The 23419-nt window shown below is 42.4% G+C and overlaps 1 protein-coding gene across 2 annotated transcripts in view; it reads left to right on the top strand.

The window, feature by feature from the left end:
• Positions 1–14059: 14059 nt before the first annotated feature.
• FAM171A1 (family with sequence similarity 171 member A1) overlaps positions 14060–23419 on the top strand; it is a 124229-nt gene continuing 114869 nt past the window's right edge. For both annotated transcript variants that reach the window (XM_045069194.1, XM_045069195.1), the window contains exon 1: positions 14060–14399. In XM_045069194.1, the coding sequence (XP_044925129.1) occupies positions 14303–14399 (97 nt within the window). In that variant the 5' untranslated portion in view covers positions 14060–14302. The remainder of the gene's footprint in view (positions 14400–23419) is intronic.

Here is a 23419-nt window from a genome sequence, read left to right as displayed (position 1 = left end):
TTAACTCTTCAAAAGATTAAGTCATGAAAATCCAGGAAAGACTGACTAAGTAACTGTTCAAAACTGAAAGAGACTAAGAGACACAACATCTGAATTAAATGCATGGCTCTGAACAGGAACTTTCTTGCTGTACAGACAAGTGACAAAACTTAAAAAGAGCATGAGGACTAAATGATTAAATGATAGAATGTATAGGGTGCTTAGGTGGCTCAGTCGGTTAAGCAACTGCCTTGGGCTCATGTCATGACCCCAGGGTCATGGGATGGTGTTCTGTATCAGTCTGTTTTCAGCAGGGAGCGTGCTTCTCCATCTCTCTCTGCCTGCCACTCTGCCTACTTGTGCTCTCACTGTCTCTCTCTCTCTCTCTCTCTGTCAAATAAATAAATGAAATCTTTAAATATATATATATATATATAGTTGACATGATTTGAATGGGTGTATTTATATGCAGATTTTTTCAATAAATACAGGACAGTACTGTAAGTGCATTTTCTCTTATGATTTTTTAAAAGATTTGTATTTATTAATTTGACAGAGAGAGAGATCAGAAGTAGGCAGAGAGGCAGGCAGAGAGAGAGAGGAGGAAGCAGGCTCTCTGCTGAGCAGAGAGCCCAATGTGGGGCTGGATCCCAGAACCCTGGAATCATGACCTGAGTCGAAGGCAGAGGCTTTAACCCACTGAGCCACCCAGGTGTCCCCTCTTCCTTATGATTTTAATAATATTTTCTTTTTCTCTAGCTTACTTTATTGTAAAAATATAGTATGGAATACATATAACACAAAACAAGTTAATTAACTGTTTTTGTATACGTAAGTTTTCTGGTCAACAGCAGATTATTAGTACTCAAGTGCTTGGGGAGTCAAAAGTTATTCACATATTTCTGACTGCAAAGGGTCTGTGCCCTTAACCCACATTATTAACCGCATTAAATGCCCTTAACCGCATTATTCAAGGGCCAACTGTATTAGAATTAATTGTCTGATTGTCAAGGTGGTACAGTAGTTATGTGGAATGTACTGATTTGTAGGATATAAACACTATGGGAATCAGGCATAATTTAACAAATGACTTGCAAATTGTTTTGGGGTAAAAGTTCTTTTTTTTTCTTCTAATTTTAAGACTGTTCTGAAAAAGTAAATAAAAAATAAACAGAAAAGGTGAAGAGCCTTAGGCAAATCTTATTTCACCATGAGGGAAGAGCTATGAATAAGTATTTATTTATTTATCTATTCTTAAAAAATTTTTTAAAGATTTTATTTATTTATTTGACAGAGAGAGAGAGAGAGATCACATGTAGGCAGAGAGGTAGATGGAGAGAGAGATGGAAGCAGGCTCCCCACTGAGCAGAGCGTCCGATATGGGGTTCGATCCCAGGATCATGAAACCATGATCTTAGCTGAAGACAGAGGCCCAACCCACTGAGCCACCCAGGCACCCCAGAATCAGTATTTAAAATTAAAATTATACATGGGTTTTATGGCACTATAAAAATTAGAATACGTGTAAACATTGACAATAAACTTAGCAGCAATATATCAAAATAATGTCTGTCTAAATCTCCAGGTTCATATGTAGTAATAAAAATTGGAAAATACCAAAAAGTTATCAATTAACATGACTGAAGTATTTATGAAAACTTGGTTGGTTGGGTGCTGTTTAGAAAGCTGGTATTTGGGCAGCCTGGAGCATGTAAAATCCATAATGCTGATTTCCACATAAAAAGTCTGCTTAAACGTTAATTAGCTGTCAAGAAACATAGCTTAAAATATTATATAAACTTTCATTACACACATGGTCCAGAAATATTTTCCTTTAATCAAGATTTTTGCATATCAACCATTTCATAGGAAGCAATTAAAATGTTGTGTAAACATCCAGTAAATAAATTTTTACTATTTATCTTTCAGATGCTATCCTTTTGCTTCAGAAACTCTGAGTACTCTCTGTATGTTTTCATTACATCATCACAATCTGTATGTCTTGCAAAAGTAGATTCTAAAGAGGTGGCCTCACCAGATAAGCCTGATTTAAATTCAGCAGCCGCTGAAAAGAAAAAGAATTACAGTCTTTCTCTATAATAATTCATTATTAACTAAAAGTTAGTAAAAAAAAAAAAAAGTTGAAGCCTAATGAGTGTTATGAAGAATGAAAAATATCTAATACAACTACAATATAAAATACAAGATTACTTTTAAACGTATTTTGCTCACGGTTGTCCACTGAGGTAATTTCTATTGTGGATAAATATCAGAGCTTCTGTTTTTCTCATTACAAGATGATAACAGAGCCCACCCATGAACAGTTATATAAGACAGACTGAAAAATCAAACAGGCAATTTTCAGAGTTGAACATAATATGCACAGAAGGAAAATCCTAGTTTTCTATCACTATTGTCTGCTTTTTGGTGGAGGGGATATGTAAGCTGATGCCTGAAGGACAGGGAAGAAGCATGACAGGTAGAGGGAAGATGCATATACAAAGAATGTACACAGAGAGTGAGAAGGAACACTGTGGAATTGCAAGTAGTTGATGCTGAAGAGGTGGGAGAGCAAAGCCACAGAGTAGGGTAAATGTTAGCGATAGAGAAGGCTGAAAAATCTGGAAAGAACCAAACTGAGTTGGGTGTTTTTATTCCATGTATGGAGATTGGAATTTTACCCAATGGCAAGAGGTAAATCAATGACAAAATCAACGACTGGAGATTTAAATGTCACCTGTCAAGTGACAGCTATTTGAACTATAATTGCTTAACTATTACCTAAGACAAGACTGCTGTTTTTTGGGGCGGGGGATGTTTATATCATTAGCAGAAACAAGGATTTGAAAAAGCCCACATATTTACGTTGACAGTTCCAGAGGGATGGCCGAAGTGAAGGAAGATTACAGCTTGAAATAACAGATAAATAGGCATTTGGAGATTTTTTTTTTTTAAGTCTGAAACACAATGACTAAATGAGGAATAAGTATATATCTCATTATGTTTATGTTTTACATTTTTATTAGATATATATTAAAAATTTTAATATAGTACCTACTATCCAAACAATGCAAAGCAATGCTATTTAGTATTCATAGTTTATTTCAGAAATCAATGACCATCTTAATTCAGAAATTTGGCAACATACCTTCCTTTGCTGCTCTAGCTATAGTTTCTTCCAACTCCTGCTGCACCTGAAATTAGTCAAATATTATTTATAATGTTCAAGTTAAACAAGAGACATTACTGTAGGAATTATATATAGCTTATGAAATGTGAACTTAAAATAACACTATTATGTCCTCCATGTATTTATGCTCCACAAATAAGTGAAACCATATGATAATTGACTCTCAAGAGGAAAAGGGAGTTGAGGGAAATTGGAAGGGGAGATGAACCACGAGAGACTATGGACTCTGAAAAACAATCTTGACAGTTTTGAAGGCACTGGGGGTGGGAGGTTGGGGGAGCCAGGTGGTGGGTATTGTGGAGGGCACAAATTGCATGGAGTACTGGGTGTGGTGAATAAACAATGAATTCTGTTACACTGAAAAGAAATTAATAAAAAAAATTTTAATATTAAAAAACCACTATTAGAAACTAAAACTAAGTTAGAGATTGCTTAAATAGAAAGATAATCACATAAATAAAATAAATGCCTATTTATTTTAATCTTAGGTAACAGAAGAAATACATGTAATGCTATTTAGATAAATCTGATTAAAAGTACAATTAATATTGGTCTATTAAATATACAAAATTTCTGGAAGAAGAGGAATATGGCAGAGGCACAGGGGACCATAGTTTTGTCCAGTTCCTGGAATTCAGCTAGAGTTTTCAAATCATTCTGAACACCTGTGAGCTCAACCTGAGATCTAAGAAAAGAACTGTTATAATTCTACAAATAGAAAAGTGACCATGTTCTGCAAGGTAGGAGGTGTGGCATGGAGAAGTGAATCCAAGCTGATACATGGGAAGATAAACTGTTGGTGGGGTGGGGTGCATAAACCACCTATCAGAAAGTGATATAGCAGTTGCATGCAAACTGAAACTTTTATAAGTCTAATCTGGTGAGAGACATCCCTGCTTGAAAAGCACTCAGGTTGAAAAGTAGGTCAGAATCCTAGGTAGAACTGCCTGATCTCAGGATCCCCGAGGTCACAGACCAAATGGGGTGCCTGAGTATGGGAGAGTTCCCAGGTGTTTCAGCAGGGAATCCAGCTGCAATCAAAGAGCAGAGGGGCGGGCTTTCAGCTCAGTGTTGCCATTAACCACAAACCCCATCCTGCTGGGTAACTGCTCTTAGAGTAGGGACCCAACACACAGAAAAGCCAGGGCAAGACCTCCCTCCCCCGTCCCTGGAGGAGCAGCATGAATGCATGCCACAGGAGACTGTGAAGTTTGGAAACTCCAAAGGGGGTAGCATGGCTGAGATAAAAATGCTCAAAGGTTGGGCATGCAGAGAGCACATACAGAAACCAGGGAGACAAGAGTGATAGATTTTCTGTGAGGGCACACTGAAGAGTGGAGGCAGCCCGCTTTCAGCTCTAGGGATGGACACTGGGAGGCTCACATTTTCATTCTAATCCTCTCAAGTGGTGTGGAAAACCATCAGGGAACAAAAGCCACAAAGAGGAATCTGGAAGCCCTTACTTAGCCTGCCCCCCTGGCAAGGGCAGTGCAATACCACCAGGGCAAAGACCTCTGAGAATCAGCTAAAGCTCAAAGTCTCTTCCCCCAGAAAATCAGCAAGAACTTAGCTCTAGGATCAACTTTAACCAATCACAGAGAACTGCAAAACTCTAGTGCTGGGGGAAAATACTATATAGGACTCATGGCTCCTTAATCTTTCTAGTTTAATTTTCTTTTTCTTTTTCCATTTCAACCAATTTCTCATTTTATCAACTCGGGTTTTTAAAATTTTTTTTAATTTCAATTTTTATAGTTACATTCTATCCTTTCTTAGTGCTTAACTTTATTTTTGATTATATATATTTTTTCATTCTTTACAATTTTGGGGTGTAGTTTCCTCCAGCAAACAGACCAAAATATACCCAGAATCTAGTGTATTGTTCTGTTCTCATCACCTGTCTGATTATATTCTTTCTCTTTTAAAATTTTTATCTTATTCATTTATTTATTTTGGTTTCTGGTTCTTCTGATTGGCTTAAGATTATATTTCTCTGGGGTTGTTGTTGTTATTTTAGTATTCTGTTCTCTCATTTTCTGTTCTTCTCTAGACAGAATGACTAGATGGAAAAACTCACCTGAAATAAGAGAATCTACTACTGACTGTCAGGGACCTACTCAGTATGGATATAAGTAAGATGACAGAATTAGAGTTTGGAATAACAATTATAAAAATACTAGCTGGGCTTGAACAAAGCATAAAAGACACTGGAGTATCCCTTTCTGCAGAAATAAAAGAACAAAAATATTACCAAGTTGAAATCAAAAGGTTATTAAGGAGATGCAATAAAAAAAAAAAAAATGGAGGCTCGGGAGGAGTCAAGATGGCGGAGAAGTAGCAGACTGAGACTACTTCAGGTAACAGGAGATCAACTAGATAGCTTACCTAAAGATTGCAAACACCTGCAAATCCAACGGGAGATTGAAGAGAAGAACAGCAATTCTAGAAACAGAAAATCAACCACTTTCTGAAAGGACTGGAGAGCTGAGGAGTGAGCTCTTAGCTCAGGGTTACCTTGAACCGGTCACAGGCTCTGTGAGGTCAGAGCGCAGCCAGAGGCCAGGGAGACAGGAGTAATTAGGTGCTGTTATCTGAGGACACACTGAGGAGTAGGACCCCGGGCTCTCGGCTCCTCCAGGCCAGAGACCAGGAGAACACCATTTTTATTCTGGTTTTCTGGAACTCTATAGAAAGCGCTCAGGGAACAAAAGCTCCCGAAAGCAAACCCGAGCGATTACTCAGCCCGGCCCCTCGTAAGGGCGGTACAATTCCGCCTGGGGCAAAGACACTGGAGAATCACTACAACAGGGCCCTCCCCCAGATGATCAACAAGAAATCCAGCCAGGACCAAGTTCACCTACCAAGGAGTGCAGATTCAATATCAAGGAGAGCAGCAGAATTCCAGAGGAGGAGAAAGCAAAGCACAGAACTCATGGCTTTCTCCCTATGATTCTTTAGTCTCGCAGTTAATTTAAACTTTTTTTTCTTTTCAATTATTTTTCTTCCGCTGCTAAATTTTTTTTAACTTTTCATTCTTTTTTAAACGTTTTTTATCTAGTTTATCTAATATATATATTTTTTCTCTTTTATATTTTTAATTTTTTTTTAATTTTTTTTTTCTGAACCTCTTTTTATCCCCTTTCTCCCCCTCCCCCCGCAATTTAGGATCTCTTCTGATTTGGTTTAAGCGTATTTTCCTGGGGTCTTTGCCACCCTTTTAGTATTTTACTTGCTCCTTCTTATACTCTTATCTGGACAAAATGACAAGATGGAAAAATTCAACACACAAAAAAGAAGAAGAGGCAGTACCAAAGGCTAGGGACCTAATCAATACAGACATTGGTAATATGTCAGATCTAGAGTTCAGAATGATGATTCTCAAGGTTCTAGTCGGGCTTGAAAAAGGCATGGAAGACAGTAGAGAAACCCTCTCTGGAGATATAAAAGCCCTTTTTGCAGAAATAAAAGAACTAAAAACTAACCAAGTTGAAATCACAAAAGCTATTAATGAGGTGCAATAAAAAATGGAGGCTCTCACTGCTAGGATAAGTGAGGCATAAGAAAGAATTAGTGATATAGAAGACCAAATGACAGAGAATAAAGAAGCTGAGCAAAAGAGGGACAGACAGCTACTGGACCATGAGGGGAGAATTCGAGAGATAAGTGACACCATAAGACAAAACAACATTAGAATAATTGGGATTCCAGAAGAAATAGAAAAAGAGATGGGAGCAGCAGGTATGTTGGAGGGAATTATTGGAGAGAATTTCCCTAATATGGCAAAGGACACAAGCATCAAAATCCAGGAGGTGCAGAGAACCCCCCTCAAAACCAACAAGAATAGGTCCACACCCCATCACCTAAGAGTAAAATTTACAAGTCTTAGTGACAAAGAGAAAATCCTGAAAGCAGCCCAGGAAAAGAAGTCTGTAACATACAATGGTAAAAATATTAGATGGGCAGCTGACTTATCCAAAGAAACCTGGCAGGCCAGAAAGAGCTGGCATGATATATTCAGAGCAGTAAATGAGAAAAACATGCAGCCAAGAATACTATATCCAGCTAGGCTATCATTGACAATAGAAGGAGAGATAAAAAGCTTCCAGGACAAACAAAAACTGAAAGAATTTGCAAACACCAAACCAGCTCCACAGGAAATATTGAAAGGGTCCTCTAAGCAAAGAGAGAGCCTAAAAGTAGTAGATCAGAAAGGAACAGAGACAATATACAGTAACAGTCACCTTACAGGCAATACAATGGCACTAAATTCATATCTCTCAATAGTTACCCTGAATGTTAATGGGCTAAATGCCCCAATCAAAAGACACAGGGTATCAGAATGGATAAAAAAACAAAACCCATCTATATGTTGCCTACAAGAAACTCATTGTAGACCCAAAGACACCTCCAGATTTAAAGTGAGGGGGTGCAAAACAATTTACCATGCTAATGGACATCAGAAGAAAGCAGGGGTGGCAATCCTTATATCAGATCAATTAGATTTTAAACTAAAGACTATAATAAGAGATGAGGAAGGACACTTTATCATACTCAAAGGATCTGTCCAACAAGAAGATCTAACAATTTTAAATATCTATGCCCCTAACGTGGGAGCAGCCAACTATATAAACCAGTTAATAACAAAATCAAGGAAACACATCAACAATAATACAATAATGTAGGGGACTTTAACACTTCCCTCACTGAAATGGACAGATCATCCAAGCAAAATATCAACAAGGAAGTAAAGGCCTTAAATGACACACTGGACCAGATGGACATCATACATATATTCAGAACATTGTATCCCAAAGCAACAGAATACACATTCTTCTCTAGTGCACATGGAACATTCTCCAGAATAGATCACATCCTCGGTCCTAAATCAGGTCTCAACTGGTATCAAAAGATTGGGATCATTCCCTGCATACTTTCAGGCCACAATGCTCTGAAGCTAGAACTCAATCACAAGAGGAAATTTGGAAAGCACCCAAATACATGGAGACTAAACAGTATCCTTCTAAAGAATGAATGGGTCAGGGGCACCTGGGTAGCTCAGTGGGTTAAAGCCTCTACCTTCGGCTCAGGGCATGATCCCCGGATCCTGGGATCGAGCCACATATAGGGATCTCTGCTGGGCAGGGAGCCTGCTTCCCTTCCTCTCTCTCTACCTCTGTCTCTGCCTACTTGTGATCTCTCTCTCTCAAATAAATAAATAAAATCTTTAAAAAAAAAAAAAAAAGAATGAATGGGTCAACCAGGAAATTAAAGAAGAATTCACAAAACTCATGGAAACAAATGATAATGAAAACACAATGGTTCATAATCTCTGGGACACAACAAAGCCAGTCCTGAGAGGAAAATATATAGCAGTACAAGCCTTTCTCAAGAAACAAGAAAGGTCTCAAGTACACAACCTAACCCTACACCTGAAGGAATGGAGAAAGAACAATAAAGAAAGCCTAAACCCAGCAGAAGAAGAGAAATCACAAAGATCAGAGCAGAAATCAATGAAATAGAAACCAAAAAAACAATAGAACAAATCAACGAAACTAGTAGTTGGTTCTTTGAAAGAATAAATAAAATTGATAAACCCCTGGCCAGATTTATCAAAAAGAAAAGAGAAAGGACCCAATTAAATAAAATCATGAATGAAAGAGCAGAGATCACAGCTAACACTGAAGAAATATAGACAATTATAAGAACATACTATGAGCAACTCTACGCCAACAAATTTGACAACATGGAAGAAATGTATGCATTCCCAGAGACATGCAAACTACCACAACTGAACCAGGAAGAAATAGAAAACCTGAAAAGACCCATAACCAGTAAGGATATTGAAACAAAAATCTCCAAACAAACAAAAGCCCAGGGGCAGGCGGCTTCCCGGGGGAGTTCTACCAAACATTTAAAGAAGAAATAATTCCTATTCTCCTGAAACAGTTCCAAAAAATAGAAATGGAAGGAAAACTTCAAAACTCATTTTATGAGGCCAGTATCACCTAGATCCCAAAACCAGACAAGGATCCCATCAAAAAAGGGAACTACAGACCAATATCCTTGATGAACACAGATGTGAAAATTCTCACCAAAATGCTAGCCAATAGGATTCAACAGTACATTAAAAGGATTATTCACCACGACCAAGTGGGATTTATTCCAGGGCTGCAAGGTTGGTTCAACATCCGCAAATCAATCAATGTGATACAACACATTAATAAAAGAAAGAACAAGAACCATATGATACTCTCAATAGGTGCTGAAAAAGCATTTGACAAAGTTCAGCATCCCTTCCTGATCAAAACTGTTCAAAGTGTAGGGATAGAGGGCACATACCTCAATATTATATTAAATGGATGGATTCAGTGGGAGCTCCAACAAAGAGAAAATATAAAGAAGAACCAATCAGAGCTGAAAAATACAATAACTGAAATGAAAAATACACCAGAGGGAATCAACAGCACATCAAAAGCTGTAGATGAACAGATCAGTGATCTACAGGACAGGGCAGCAGAAGTCCTCCAAGCCAAAAAACAAAAAGATAAAAGAATTTTTAAAATGAGGACATGTTAAGGGACCTCCTAGGATCAAGCCCCACACCAGGCCCCGTGCTCAGGGAGTCTGCTTCTCCCTCTCTCTGTGTCTACCCCCTTACACTCAGGAATAAATATTCCTTCAGCAAAAAGTATAAATAGGGCTCAGGCATATTTACAGTGGAACTATCTGCCCTGCGTTCATACACATTACTGGGCAGAGGGGTTAACAATCAGAATTTAGAACACTGAGTGAGAAATGCCACCAACTTAAAATAGACATTTGAGACACAGAATCCATTTTGAAACCAAGGACTCCTATTTGGACACAAAGCCAGACCTTTGAAAGACTATGGAGGAATAACTTAATTTTTTTCCCCCCTCCTCTTCCCTTTGTTAAGAAAACCATTGGTTTTCACTCAGGATTTCCCAAACAGAAAAGTTGAGAGTTTAAGCTGATTTTTATGTTCTCTCTCACTCTCTCTCTCTCTCTCTTTTTTTGGAAGTTTTCTGTTTACTTTCCGTCATTTTTCTACATTTTTCTTGTTCAGATGGATGGCAAACAGCTTCTGAAAAACATGCTGAGAGCTTGCAATTTCTACCTATGGCTACATTTTATCTAACTTTAATAAACGCATCAGCAAGCAGAAGTAGGAATGTCCATGACACACTTCCTGATCTGTGCAAACCTCATAATCAGTGTTGTTCACAAGCAGCTTCTTACTCGGGGCGGATGTTGGGGGTGAGGTGAGGGGAATGAGTAGGAGGAGACAGGGGAGAAGGTAGGACAATGCCTCTTGAAGTAAACTCAGACAATTAAAATTCCACTGCATGGGCACCAACATCAGGAAAGATTTCAATAGAATAAATAATCTTGGGCTAGGAAACCTTGACACAGAGCCTCTGAAATCAAGGTCTCTGGAAAATTCAGACAGGAAAAGTTCTGTATATAGCATCACTGGTTTTTGGCAGAGGACTGGAAAAATTGAAATCAAATGCTGCAGTCAGGCAACTTCTAAGCAATTTCAAATAAGTACAGTTGTAATTCATCTTTAGTCAAACAATGTGAGATATTAATAAGAACAACCGGTATAGTTCTAGAAGGAAAAGAACACTTCTAATTCCCATTGTTCTGCAAACACTCCCTCTCAAGCACTGATTTTTTTCCCCCACAGTTACTGAGTTGGACTCTGATTATTAGAAAACGAGGAAAGGTAAACCATATTCTTTTAGTCCAGTAGCAAAAAATTGTGATTATTAACTCTTACATAATTCTGGGAAGATGATATGTAAGTATGGTTATTTATGTGATTTAGCAGAATTTGTGCTCTCAGCCTCCCACCCAAGTAACTGAAAACATCCAAGTAATGGGGGTTTGAAACAGGCTTACTGGGTACACTGTGCAAAATAACTTCTTTGTGTTTCCCAAAGTGGATCGGTGGTGGTATTTCTGAAACTATTTATTCAAGCCTCCGTTTTGCTCTAAAGGTACATAAACTTCTCCTAAAGCGCTATGTCATCTACAGAAATCTTACAATAATAATACAATAATCTCACAATAATATCATCCATCATACCTGAGCAGCCACAGTCATGAATGTGACCCAGCTTGACTTGACTAACCATTTAGTGTTTACTAAGACTTCTCCCACTCTTTTATTTTTTTTTAAGAATTTATTTATTTGACAGAGAGTGAGAGAAGGAGAGAAAGCACAAGTCGGGGGAGCAGCAGAGGGAGAGGGGGAAGCAGGCTCCCTGCTGAGCAGGGAGCCCGATGCAGGACTTGATCCAAGATCCTGAGATCATGACCCGAGCCGAAGGCAGAGGCTTAACCCACTGAGCCACCCAGGCGCCCCAAGATTCCTCCCACTCTTAAAAATTCTGTTCTACACTAGGATCACAACCCCCAGTGTTTTGAGGAAATAATAAAGCTTAGGGAAAAAAATCGTATGGTACAGGTGTTTTAACTTATAATTTTGTAATAATTATTACTCACAAGAAAATATGAAAATACTACAGACAGGTCCAGTTACACCCTGCACCAAGCCCCACCCCTGGCAAACCAATTATTTTTTTTTTAAGATTTTATTTATTTATTTGACAGAGGGAGAGAGATCACAAGTAGGCAGAGAGGCAGGCAGAGAGCGATGAGGAAGCAGGTTCCCTGCCGAGCAGAGAGCCCGACATGGGGCTCAATCCCAGGACCCTGGGATCATAAACCAAGCTGAAGGCAGAGGCTTAACCCACTGAGCCACCCAGGCGCCCCTGGCAAACCAATTGTAACATTTTATGTAACTATAGTACATTACCGAACCAGGAGATCAACACTGGCACCATATTATTTACTGGATATCATTAACTAGATTCAGACATTACGGATATTAGAACAGGTTTTAATTTGGACACAGCAAGAGGTAACTTGAATTATTTGCATGAAATTCATTCTTGGAGGTAACAGTCTTACAAGGAATTTGAGTTTGCTGTCATCAGACCTGGATACTTTGAGCAAATTGTCACTGAACTTGTTTGTTCATCTATAATTTGGGAATTCTAATACTACCCAAGGAAGTTGTTGTAAGTGAGAGTGGCATATATAAGGAATCCACCCCCCCCCAAATAATAGTTTCCTTCATTCCTTTTTGAGACTTCAGCTCTCACAATTTTTAGGAGTCCCAGGTGATCCAATAATCAGCCTGGTTAATGTGCTTAGCTTGTTTGTTTTTGGCTCAGGCTGGTTCTCTTTCTCAGAGCCAACATCCCCAACATCCCTGACCGAGGCACATCCTCGAGATATTTGAAGTGAGAAGTTTCAACTCTAGAATGGGGCTTAATGCTACATCTTTTAGGAAGCAGCCCACTACCCAGGAAATGACTTGAAAACTTCAGGACTGCCCTCCTCCATGGAGTCACGCTCTACCCAGCAATCTAGTTGCTTGGACTCTGTGCTCCTGCAGGCTGGTGACTCAGCTGGGGTTGAGGGTTTAGCTGCACTGTCATTCCATTCGCTTCCCTGCTCTGGCTCTGAGGTGGACCCTGGAACAGCCCTAAGGCTTTGACTCTGGGAGTCAGAAGGAGGAGGGATCAGGCAGTCCTTAATTGTGGGTTTTCCTTCCGCCTTCTGACTACCTGCCACCCTGTGCAGGTGCACAATTTGCACTAATTGTAGCATTGGTCCTGAGGGTGACAATAAAACCCATATGGTCTCCTCCACCTCCTGGTTTTTATTGTGTCTCACAATGATTTGTCTATCATAAGCCAACTGGGCAAGTGCCATCCTTCATTCTCTTTTTGGTACACTGCCTGCCCTGCCTTAACGCCCAATTAATAAAATTACAGAAATAACCCTCCTCTGGCCTGGTGTTCTAGAGGCAGCACTGGGAAGACAATGAGATTGCCTTAGAGCCTGGGTGCTGCACAGAGGTCCGAAGGTCACTGCAGTGCTGGTTGGGAGATGGGGTGGCCAGAGTCAGGGGAACAAGAAGGTTGTATGGAGGAAGACATCTAGACAGGAGCCATTTGAAGAAGGGAAACTGAGGCAGGATGGGATGGGTGTACCTAAGCAAGGATTTTGTGAAGAGCATTAACCTTAGGGCCAGACTGATTATTTTCTCTAGCCTTGGCTCTGCCACTGACCAGCTATGTGCTTTGGACATATTCTTAACCCTCCTTAGCCTCTTTTTTCTCATCTGTAAATGGGGATAACACCACCCATCTCTTGAATCATATATTGTGAAGACAAAAGTTAAAAAAAGGGGGGGGTACCTAGGCCCTCAATATATGTAAAAGTAATTTCTTCCCTACCCTAACCTTCTAGAAATAGCCAAGCACCATTCTATGTAGAGCCCTTCATCTGTCAACGCCTAGGCACAGAGGGCCTACTACATTTTATACAGGCATAGGGATTCTGTTTCCGCGGACCTTTAACACTGGGTGTCAGGTCAACCTTGGGGAACATAGGCAGACCTGAGTAGCTGCAGGTTGCTTTATACCGAGGAAACTGAGGCAGGCCACGCCCGGAGACATAAATGGCGTCTTGAGGACCCTGAGTGAACAGGTGCGAAGTCCTCAGCGCAGAAAAGCAGGTGTTTTGTTTTCTACAAAATAGAGGGGGATCGCGGAGGGGTGGGGGTGGACGGTTGGTGCTGAGACTGTCTTGGAGCCCAAGGTCGCGCTCGAGGTCCTTGGGGAGGCTCGAGGGCGCGCGGGCGGAGGTGAGGGGGCGTCGCTGCGCGGGCGGGAGCAGGGCTCGTGGGCGCGCGGCCCCCTCCCTACGCGGTGCCGCGGCCGCCAGGTGGCACCACGGCGGGGCCTGGGCGCCGCCCGCGGGCGGGGCGGGAGGCACGAAGGGGTTAAAGAGTTGGCGGTGCCGCCGCCGCGGCTCTTCGGGGAAACCCACCGGGGTGCACGGAGGAGGGAGCGGCCGTGGGCTGCGGAGCCCGGCGCCGCGCCGGGCGGGGGCGCGGCCAATCGGGCGGCGGGCCCGGCGCGCGCGGAGCCAGGCGACATGGAGGGAGGCGCGGCGCCCGGCCGCCCCTGACGCGCCGCTCCGTCCCGGTGGTCGGCGAGCCCGAGCCGCCCGGGGCCCTGCGGCGCGGAGATGAGCAGGTCCGCGGCGCTCCTCTTCTGCCTGCTGGGCTGCAACGTCTGGAAGGCGGAGACCAAGACGCTACGGGAGCCCGGCGCCGGAGCCCAAGGTCGGTGCGCCGTGGCGGGGCCGGGGAGGCGCGAGGGCCGGCGGCCGGTGGGCTTTTGTGTCGGCCACGGGCCTGCCGCAGTGGCGGCGGCGGGCGGGGAGGCTCTCGGGCCGCATTGTGTCGGCGAGCTGCCGGAGCCCCAGCCGCAGCCTCAGCCGCCGGGCCTGCAGCCCCCGCGCCTCGCTCCCGAGGGGGCGGCGCCGCCGGGGGACGCCGAGGTGCTCCGGGCAGAGGCTCCGGCGGGGTCCGAGGCCGAGGCCCGAGGGGCGCGCGGGTGGCACCAGCTGTTGCTGCTTTGGGGGACTCGTCTACGTGCCTCCGAAGGTCTTTTCCTTTATGCCGTGACACGGACACGAGGCTCCATCTTCTCCTTCGCCCCGGCGAGAGGGGCTGCCCCGGGGTCGCCGCCGTCCGATCCCCCTTGGGGCTTGGGTCCTGGACACCCGAGTGCGAAGGCTGAATTCGGCCCTTTTGTTGTGGCGGTGGAGGAGGTGGCCGCCGCCTCTGGAGTGCCCCCCGCGCCCTGGGACCCGAGGTCTGTGGCCGCTGCCCGCCACCAGCCTGCCGCAGTTTGGGAAAGTTTCAGGGTCTTATCCGCCTCCCTGTCCGACGTCTTTTCCAGGCCTTAGGGGATTTGCTCAGCGCCCCAGGAATCATCCCCAAAAGGGTAGACAAAATTAGAACTGGGAGGCCTTAATCACTTTAAAAAAAAAAAAAATCATTTCTAGGTTTGTATGTCGCCAGCGCATGCCTTTTGTCTAATCTTTGGCCTCTGCAAATCTGCTTTCCAGACCTGGGAGTGATGGCCACAAGCCTGTCTTTTGTTTTTAAAATAAGAATTTATTTGGAGGGGGGGACCCCGAAGCTTCCTTTGCACAAGGGTGTGGGGACAAAATTGAGTGCTTCTGTGTTGCCTGTCTTTTCAAAAGGGTGAGTGAGGCCGGAGCAGATGAGCAGATGCGGTCACCCCGGACACCGCTGCTGGGCCTTCCTGTGGCCTCTCTGGGCTCTGGAGAGAGTGTCCCTACAGCTCTGTAGACCCCCACCCCCCGGACTCCTTGCCCATGTCATTTCCTGGTAGGAAGGTGTGAGGCTTGTAAGGTCTACCATGTGGATGGAATGAACCAGGAGCACCTCATCCAAGCGGTCACCATCCTCTTGCAGAAACCCTGACTTACCCCCTTTTCTTCATGCTAACCTCCTTCCCTTGTAGCAAATATTCAAATATTGTCCGGGGGCAGAGAACCCTGGGTGGACTTCCACTCATGATGTTGTGACAGGCAAAGAAGGTCCTACCTATCCACAGCTGGGTTTAGTTTGTTACCTACATGTTGAATTAAAGGTTTGCCTATTCGTCCCTTGCTGGATCATTTGCTGGCATCTCTTTCATCATTGTTTTTTTTTTTTCTATAGCTGTGATATAATAGGACTGTTATGAACTGTGTATAAATTTAGTAATGTATATTGTGGAAAGGGGGACATTGGCAAGGTACAAAAAGACCCATATGTCTCTTCAGTAGGAAATGAATGTTTAGAACATTAGATCATCGGTGTAGAATTATAGTCTCTTTCATTAATACCCTACTGCTCTTGGAATCAGCTATTTTAATGAATATGATATTTGTGTTTCAATGAAGCTATTAATTCCAAAGAACGTGGTGAGTGTTTTGCACTTGAAATCAGAATATATAGAAACATTAAGTTCATGCCCTTATAAAATAGTGGAAGGCATGGCCTCAAATGAAAAAAAAAGTCATGAACGAAACCTGCTAGGTTTAAAACGGTTGAAGACCAAACTTTACAGAAGTCTTACTGCTAAAAATCAGATTGCATAACTAAACTGCCAGAAATGGAATATTCTTTGAAGTGGGTGAGAAATGGTCAACCAGTGGGGTATTTATACTATGGTTTGGAGTGCCTTAGTATATGGTACGGTTTGAGTGTAAGACCAAGTGTTTTGGAATGTTTTTCCCCCAGGATTACTGCCTTGACCGGGTAGGACTGCTTCTTAAAGTATTGAGCCCAGGAGCTCCACCAGAAGCCACAGCCTCACTATCAATCATCTAGGTTTTGGGCCAGGACCTTTTTTTTTTTTTTCTTTTAAGATTTATTTATTTTAGGGACACCTGGGTGGCTCAGTTGGTTAAGCGGCTGCCTTCGGCTCAGGTCATGATCCCGGCATCCTGGGATCGAGTCCCACATCGGGCTCCTTGCTTGGCGGGGAGCCTGCTTCTCCCTCTGCCTCTGCCTGCCACTCTGTCTGCCTGTACTTGCTCTCGCTTCTCTCTCTATGACAAATGAATAAATAAAATCTTTTAAAAAAAAAAAGATTTATTTATTTTAAAGAGAAAGACTGTGCAGAGCTGGGGGAAGGGGCAGAGGGAGAGGAGAATCTTAAGCAGATTCCCCACTGAGGGCCAGGCGGGGCTGTCACAGTCCCCACAAGGGGCTCGATCTCATGACCCAGAGATCACTACCTGAGCTGAAATCGAGAGTCAGTCACTTAATCAACTGTGCCATGCAGCCCTGAGCTAGGACCATTTTTAAGACAGTGGACAGTTGCTCCTTTGATGTTGGAAGATCACCTTCCCCCATCTGTTTTCCTCAAACCATCTTGACACTCAACTTAAAACATTGTTTCTAATTCACCTCTTCTCTCCCCTCATCCCATACAGGGGGAGGGAAAATGCTACATATGATTTCACTCTGCAGTTCCCCAGCAGGTTGGAGTCTGTTTTGTATGTAGTTGGTGCTCAGGTAGTGCTGAATGAGTCAAGGATTGAAGACAGCTACTGCACACATAATAGTGCAACATAACGCACTGTTTAGAGGAAAACTTCAATCTTTACCTTTACTCTCCCTAAAACCTAATTAGTAAGTTTTGCTTCTATTGTAGAAATGGTTCCTTGAATAATGCTTTGAACATGCCTTGTACTCATACCAAGCTCACACCAACAGAGTTTAGAAATGGCTTAGGAAAAATTACTTAGAAACCTGGAGCCCATAGATAGATACTGTCTACTGTAGTATTACAGTTAGATCCCTGAAACTAAATGACGCCGTCTTTATTAAACAAGTCTTTGTCACTTCATCTAAGGAAATGAACATCTGCAACATTTCTTAGCATTACTATGCCCTTTATATCTTCAAGATAAAACTTAAGGTTTGACTTAAGATTTTTCTTCCTGTAGCTGCTTTGACCCAGCAAAGGGATTTCATAGGTAACAGTTGTCCAAGTGAAGTTTTGCTTTGCCGATCATGGATTTGAATTAGCTCTGGAACACGACAACGGGCTTTTATGAAGTGTTTTCCTCTAAGTTTCTCTAAAGCATTTATCATATCTACTTTTTTTCTGAGGAGAAAAGCAACTGTTATTCAGAAGTACCAGCTAAGTTTTACTTTCTTCACCTCTCGGACAACTGTGCATTAACCTGGCTTCGTAGAGGGTCTCTCCTGGAAGCGGCAGTAGGCTGTGCAGATGTGCTCCATAGGGAACGTAGTTTTGAAGCCCAACACTGTTTCTACGTGCCAAAAGAAAGGTCAGAGCTAGGTTAAGGACTTCATGCTCAGACTTAAATTGTATGATCTTTAGTTTGCTGCTCATTATCTAATAGTAAGGTATTTTGCAATGATGTGCTAACTTCATGTTCATCTCCAAAAAGCTACAATCTGTCATAACATTTGAGCTGAATCGTTGGTTTTCTTTCTTCTCTTTAAGAGATCTATTCTTTGCCAAATTCAAATTTCAGTTATTAGAACACCATGATCAGTTGAAAGACCATGAGCGATGTATGTATCAGGAGGATCATCGGACAAGCATGACTTACGCTGACACTATGTTAAGAACATAACATCTAAATAAAATTCACATCCTGGGAAACTGTAGCACTTGGACTGGCTGAAGTCACCGGGCTTTATTGTGTACCAGGTGTGGGAACTCTGCAAAAGCCACAGCAGTATCTAGGTAGTTTCTGGCAGGGACTTTGAAATGACTTTATGAATTATTTTTGTATCCTATTTGTACTTTTCCTAAAACGTTTTGTAATTTACAGCTTATTTGCTTAACATTCTAGCCAAGAAAAGGAAACTGTTGTAATAGCTAAACTAATAACTTGCAAATGAAAGTACTTCTTAAGCTTTACTCAACTCTTCTTTCTAAAGAAATTACTGATATCTCTGTAGATCTAGCTGTACATTTTTATTGTTGAGAAATACTAATTTAGTAATTCTAGTAAATACTACATGCTAAAAAAAGCCCAAGGAAATAAGTTGGACATAACACAGACATGTATAATAATACTGAAGGAAAACTTGTTTAAAAAATTTTCAGAAATCTAGATGGAAGAAATTGTCATGTGATAACACCTACCTCCTATACTTTTTGTGAAACATGTCTAATGGAAATTATCACATACTTTCATGATGCTTTTATAGTTTTATCGAGTAACAAAGAAATAATTGTAAATAAGTCATTTTCATTTGATTTAACTGAATATAATTTAAGGGCTTTTAAAGACTTTAGTCCTGGCCAAGCTATTCAGTTCCACTAAACATGGAACTGAAGGTATTAAAAAAAAATTTTTTTTAAGTTTCTTTAAAAAAAGATTTCTACACCAAACGTGGGGCTTGAGCCCACAACTCTGGGCTCAAGGGTCGCATGCTCCCCCAGCTGAGCCAGTCTGGCATTCAGAAATGCATTTTTAAAATTAAGTTTCAGCACTCTAAATAGACCAGTTAATTGTATGAAATAATTATTTTTAAAGAGATTCTACAGTGTGACCCAATAGTATGCCCTGTGTTAAGAATTGTTTTCATAAAATTAGACTTGTAAATAGGCAAAATTTGAGGCAATTCATGACTCTAGAAAGGCTTCATAAAAAGTTCCCTAAGAGCAAACAATTGAGTCAACATATTTTAGGTGATTCTACCTTCCTCTGGTCAAGCCTCTATTTTAAATGATTTATTCACCAGCTCCTCTTCCTCTCAGATTCAAATCAGTGTGCAAACATTTGCTCCTTTTTATTTCTTTCACTTACCCTTTACAGAACTTACTAATCCACACAGATTCCAGTAATGAAATCTTTTTATGTGGATGACCCCATTTTTTTTCTCTCTTGCCTTGACATGATGTCTTAGCTCTGTTCCTTTTCCTCCAACACAATACTAAACCTTTCCCTTTCAGTGCTCTCTGCCTCCAGCTCATCTTTCAACCTCCTCCAACCCAGCACACCCGAAGTCCTCTACTAACTAGACTCAAAACCAGGGTATCTCCTTAGATCCTTTCTCCACCTTCTAGTTCACATGGTTGGTAGTGTTACGGGTGTATTTATATGGCACACTTATGTAGATGTCTTTAGATCAAGATAGATACATTTATGTAACACAGAAGGAACCTTAAGGTCAAGTTTATCCTCCTTGTTCTGGAGACAAGGAAACTCAGGCCCAGAGAATTAAGGTGACCTGAGCTTATGGCACTTTCTTACCACACAGACCTTGTGGAAGGTAGAAGAAGGGCCCCTGGAGATGTCCGTGTCCTGAACCCTGGAACCCGTGAATATATTAGTTAAATGGCAAGAGGGACTTTACAGAGCTAAGGAAGGATCTTCAGATGGGACAAGTACTCTAGATTATCCCATGTAGGTCCAATATAATCACAAGGAATCTTACAAGAGCGAGATGGGAAGATCAGAGTCTAAGATGGAGACGTGACCATGGAAGGAGAGGGCCAGTGTGAGAGAGACAATGAAGATACCTCACTGCTTGCTGTGGGGTTGAGGAAGGGCCATGTTCCAAGGAATGCAGGCAGCCTTTGGAAGCTGGAAAATGCAAGGAAATGGCTTCTCCCTCAGAGCCTCCAGAAGGAATGCTATGTTGCTGACATCTTCACTGTAGCCCAGTCTTAAGCCACTGAGTGGTGGTATTTGTTATAGTAGCAATAGGAAACGGATATAGATACTGACCCCCAAGGAGTGTAAAAAGAAATGGGCACCCAAGCAGTCAGGGTAATGGTACAGTGACGGGGGACCATTTTGGGGAACCAAAGCTACCGAAGATAACATTTAGAGAAATGCATGGAGTTTTTGCATCTTTTGACCAAAATCCTGCCAGATTGGAGCCATGCTGAGGATCCTTGGCAAGTGTGTCAAGGACCTCCCCCACCACTATCACCAAACAATGTTCTCTCCCAGATGAACTCAGAAGGCTGTGATTTATTTGTAAGCAGAGCACATCAGATCTTCTGTGTTTCTTCTAGAGTTGGGATTAGCCATATCTGCAGGGAGAATACAGAACCTCCCAAACCCCTGCCGAAAGCCACCTCAAAAAATCTTTCTTGCTCTTTTTCTTTCTTTTTTTTTTTTTGATAAAAAGAGTATATGAATGTGAGTGAGCAGGGGAGGGGCAGAGGGTGAGGGAGAGAAATTCTGTGGAGCCTGACATGGGGCTCAGTCTCATGACCCTGAGATCATGACCTGACCCAAAATCAGTAGTCAGTCACTTAGGGACACCTGGGTGGCTCACTCGGTTGAACATCCGACTCTTGGTTTCAGCTCAGTTCATGATCTCAGGGTTGTGAGATTGAGCCCAAAAAGTATATTTAGGATTATTTTTCCTCTCCTTCCCCCTCTGCCCCTCCCTCTACTTGCACTTATGTGAACACACACATGCTCTCTCTCTCTCAAATGAATAAATGTTTAAAAAATATTAAAAAGAGTCAGACATTTAACCAATTCAGTCACCTAGGTGCTCCAGAAATCTTGGTTGCTTTTAAACTTTGGTCTAATTTTTGTTGAAACTTATCTCTTGGTAACTAAACAAGGTAAAAGAACCTTGTCCTTGGGTGCCTGGGTGGCTCAGTGGGTTAAGCCACTGAATTCGGCTCAGGTCATGATCCCAGGGTCCTAGGATCGAGTCCCGCATCGGGCTCTCTCCTCAGCGGGGAGCCTGCTTCCTCCTCTCTCTCTCTGCCTGCCTCACTGCCTACTTGTGTTCTCTCTCTGTCAAATAAATAAGTAAATTCTTTGGGGAAAAAAAAGAAAAGAAAGAACCTTGTCCTTGAATGTCACTGTAGGCCGCCCCAGTGCCTTTACATAATAAAAGGATGCTGCCCCCCAACTTGGAATAGCCTCCCAGGTGTTGTCTCAGGGGCTCAGCTCTTTGATACCTGTGCCTCTGGAGGCTGATGAACCCCACCCATTCCGGGCCCCAGGCCCCAAGGCAGGCAGAGGGAGAATTGGGTGAAACACCTGGACAGAGCACCTGTTGGGCATCACAGGAAGAGCAAAACCACTTGATCTCCTGCAGTTTCTGTCTTGCTGGGAGCAAAGAGTTAAGCTCAGTGTAGCTCAGAGAGGGGAGCTACATGACTTGTGAGCCATTCGAGCAGGTCCTAGAAGAGCAGCTGATGGGGACTTTGGTGGTTGAGTGCAGAGCTGTGGGATTCAAACCCTAGGGGCTGGGAGAAGGAGAAGAAGAATGAAATGTTCCGGCTTAAGTCTTCACCCCAGGAACTGAACTTCAGAACCGAGAGAAGCTTGGTCTTCTCGAGTTCAGGGCTTTGGTCAATAGGTAAGTACAGAATGGAGAAAAGGAGAGAGTCACTCAGTTACTCTAAGACCAAAGAAGACCTTGTCTTCCTGTTAGATCTCCTAAACAGTCATTCACTCATTTCTCCTCACTTTCATGATCACGTATCCCTCGCTCTCGTAAGGTACTTGTTGAAAGCATCCTGTCTTTTTCTCTTCCTGTTTTAATCTGTTCTTTCAGCCTAACTTCTGTCCACGGGGTCCCTCTTCAAATGCCATTTTGTTCTGCAGAACAACATTTAATACTTTACTGTTGCCCGAAGTATGAAGTCTAAATTACTAAGTCTGGCCTTGACAGCTTTCCTGCCTTTCCTCATGTGCCTGTTCCAACCTTTGCACCTGTGCTTCACCAGCTTAAATCATCTTCTCTAGCTGGAATGTTCCATTCATCACCCCGGGGGGACCACGGTATAGCCTCTCCTTCCCTTCCCTCCACCTCTGGCTGTGCTCCTGTTGACGCTCTTACAACCCTAAATACAGAGCATGTACTGTAGGAAGACCCTCCTAGACAAAAAGGGTGGTGTGGAGGGGAACACCTGATTTGGGGGTAACCTTGATTAAATCCTTACCCTCTGATGTTTTATAATCCAGTTAGAAGGAAACTGGAAAAATAAATTAAGAAGGTATTGCTAAGGGACTTTTTTATGTAATTGGGTAAGAATCTCTTGAGTAAGATGAAACCTAGTAACACTTGTCTGACTAAAAGTCCACCTATAAGTTGTGATGTGTATTTCCAGGTACTTTAAGGATTTATCCACAGTGGGACACAGGAAGTTTAATTTTAGAGAGCATAAGCATGAGGACATCACTCAGGGCATCTGTTAGTTACTAGTTACTAGTTGCAAGTCAATCACTCAGGGCACCTGTTAGTTACTAGTTACTAATTGCAAGTCCAACAAAGTCTCGTATGCAAGGAGATCCTAGAACAGCTTATGGGATACCAAATGCTCCGTTTGAAGCAGCCCTGAGTTTTTGTAGTTCGACCCTGAGAACTTGAAACTGCAATTCAGTTCGATCACTGTGATTTAGTGAATGCACTGAATGGTAACTATTAATGGTATCTTTGATATGTTTAATGTTAAATCAGTATGATCGTGGCAGGCACTCTCTGCTTCATTCACAGAGACATGAAGAGTACAAATAACGACGAGCTAACGTGCACGGGGTACTCATTACCTTTCAGACATGATGCTGTTTTGTACCCTGATGGATTATCGTCCTTAATCTTCATGTCACTCCTGTGAGGTGTAAATATCAGTCTCATTTCATAGAAGAGTGAGATAATGAGAAGCAAAGAAGTTAAACCATTTTCCCTAAATCCCACAGTAAGTGGCAGAGTCCCCTGTGTGACGCAAGGCAACCCACCCTGCATCCTTGGGCAGTGCTGCTGTCATAAGAGTTGGCGGATTACATCATAACGTCCCACAATTTTGATCC

This window comes from Mustela putorius, unplaced genomic scaffold (genome assembly GCF_011764305.1).
Source record: "Mustela putorius furo isolate JIRA1106 unplaced genomic scaffold, ASM1176430v1.1 tig00003913_pilon_pilon_pilon, whole genome shotgun sequence".
NCBI lineage: Eukaryota > Metazoa > Chordata > Mammalia > Carnivora > Mustelidae > Mustela > Mustela putorius.
This window is presented reverse-complemented; position numbering and strand designations above follow the sequence as displayed.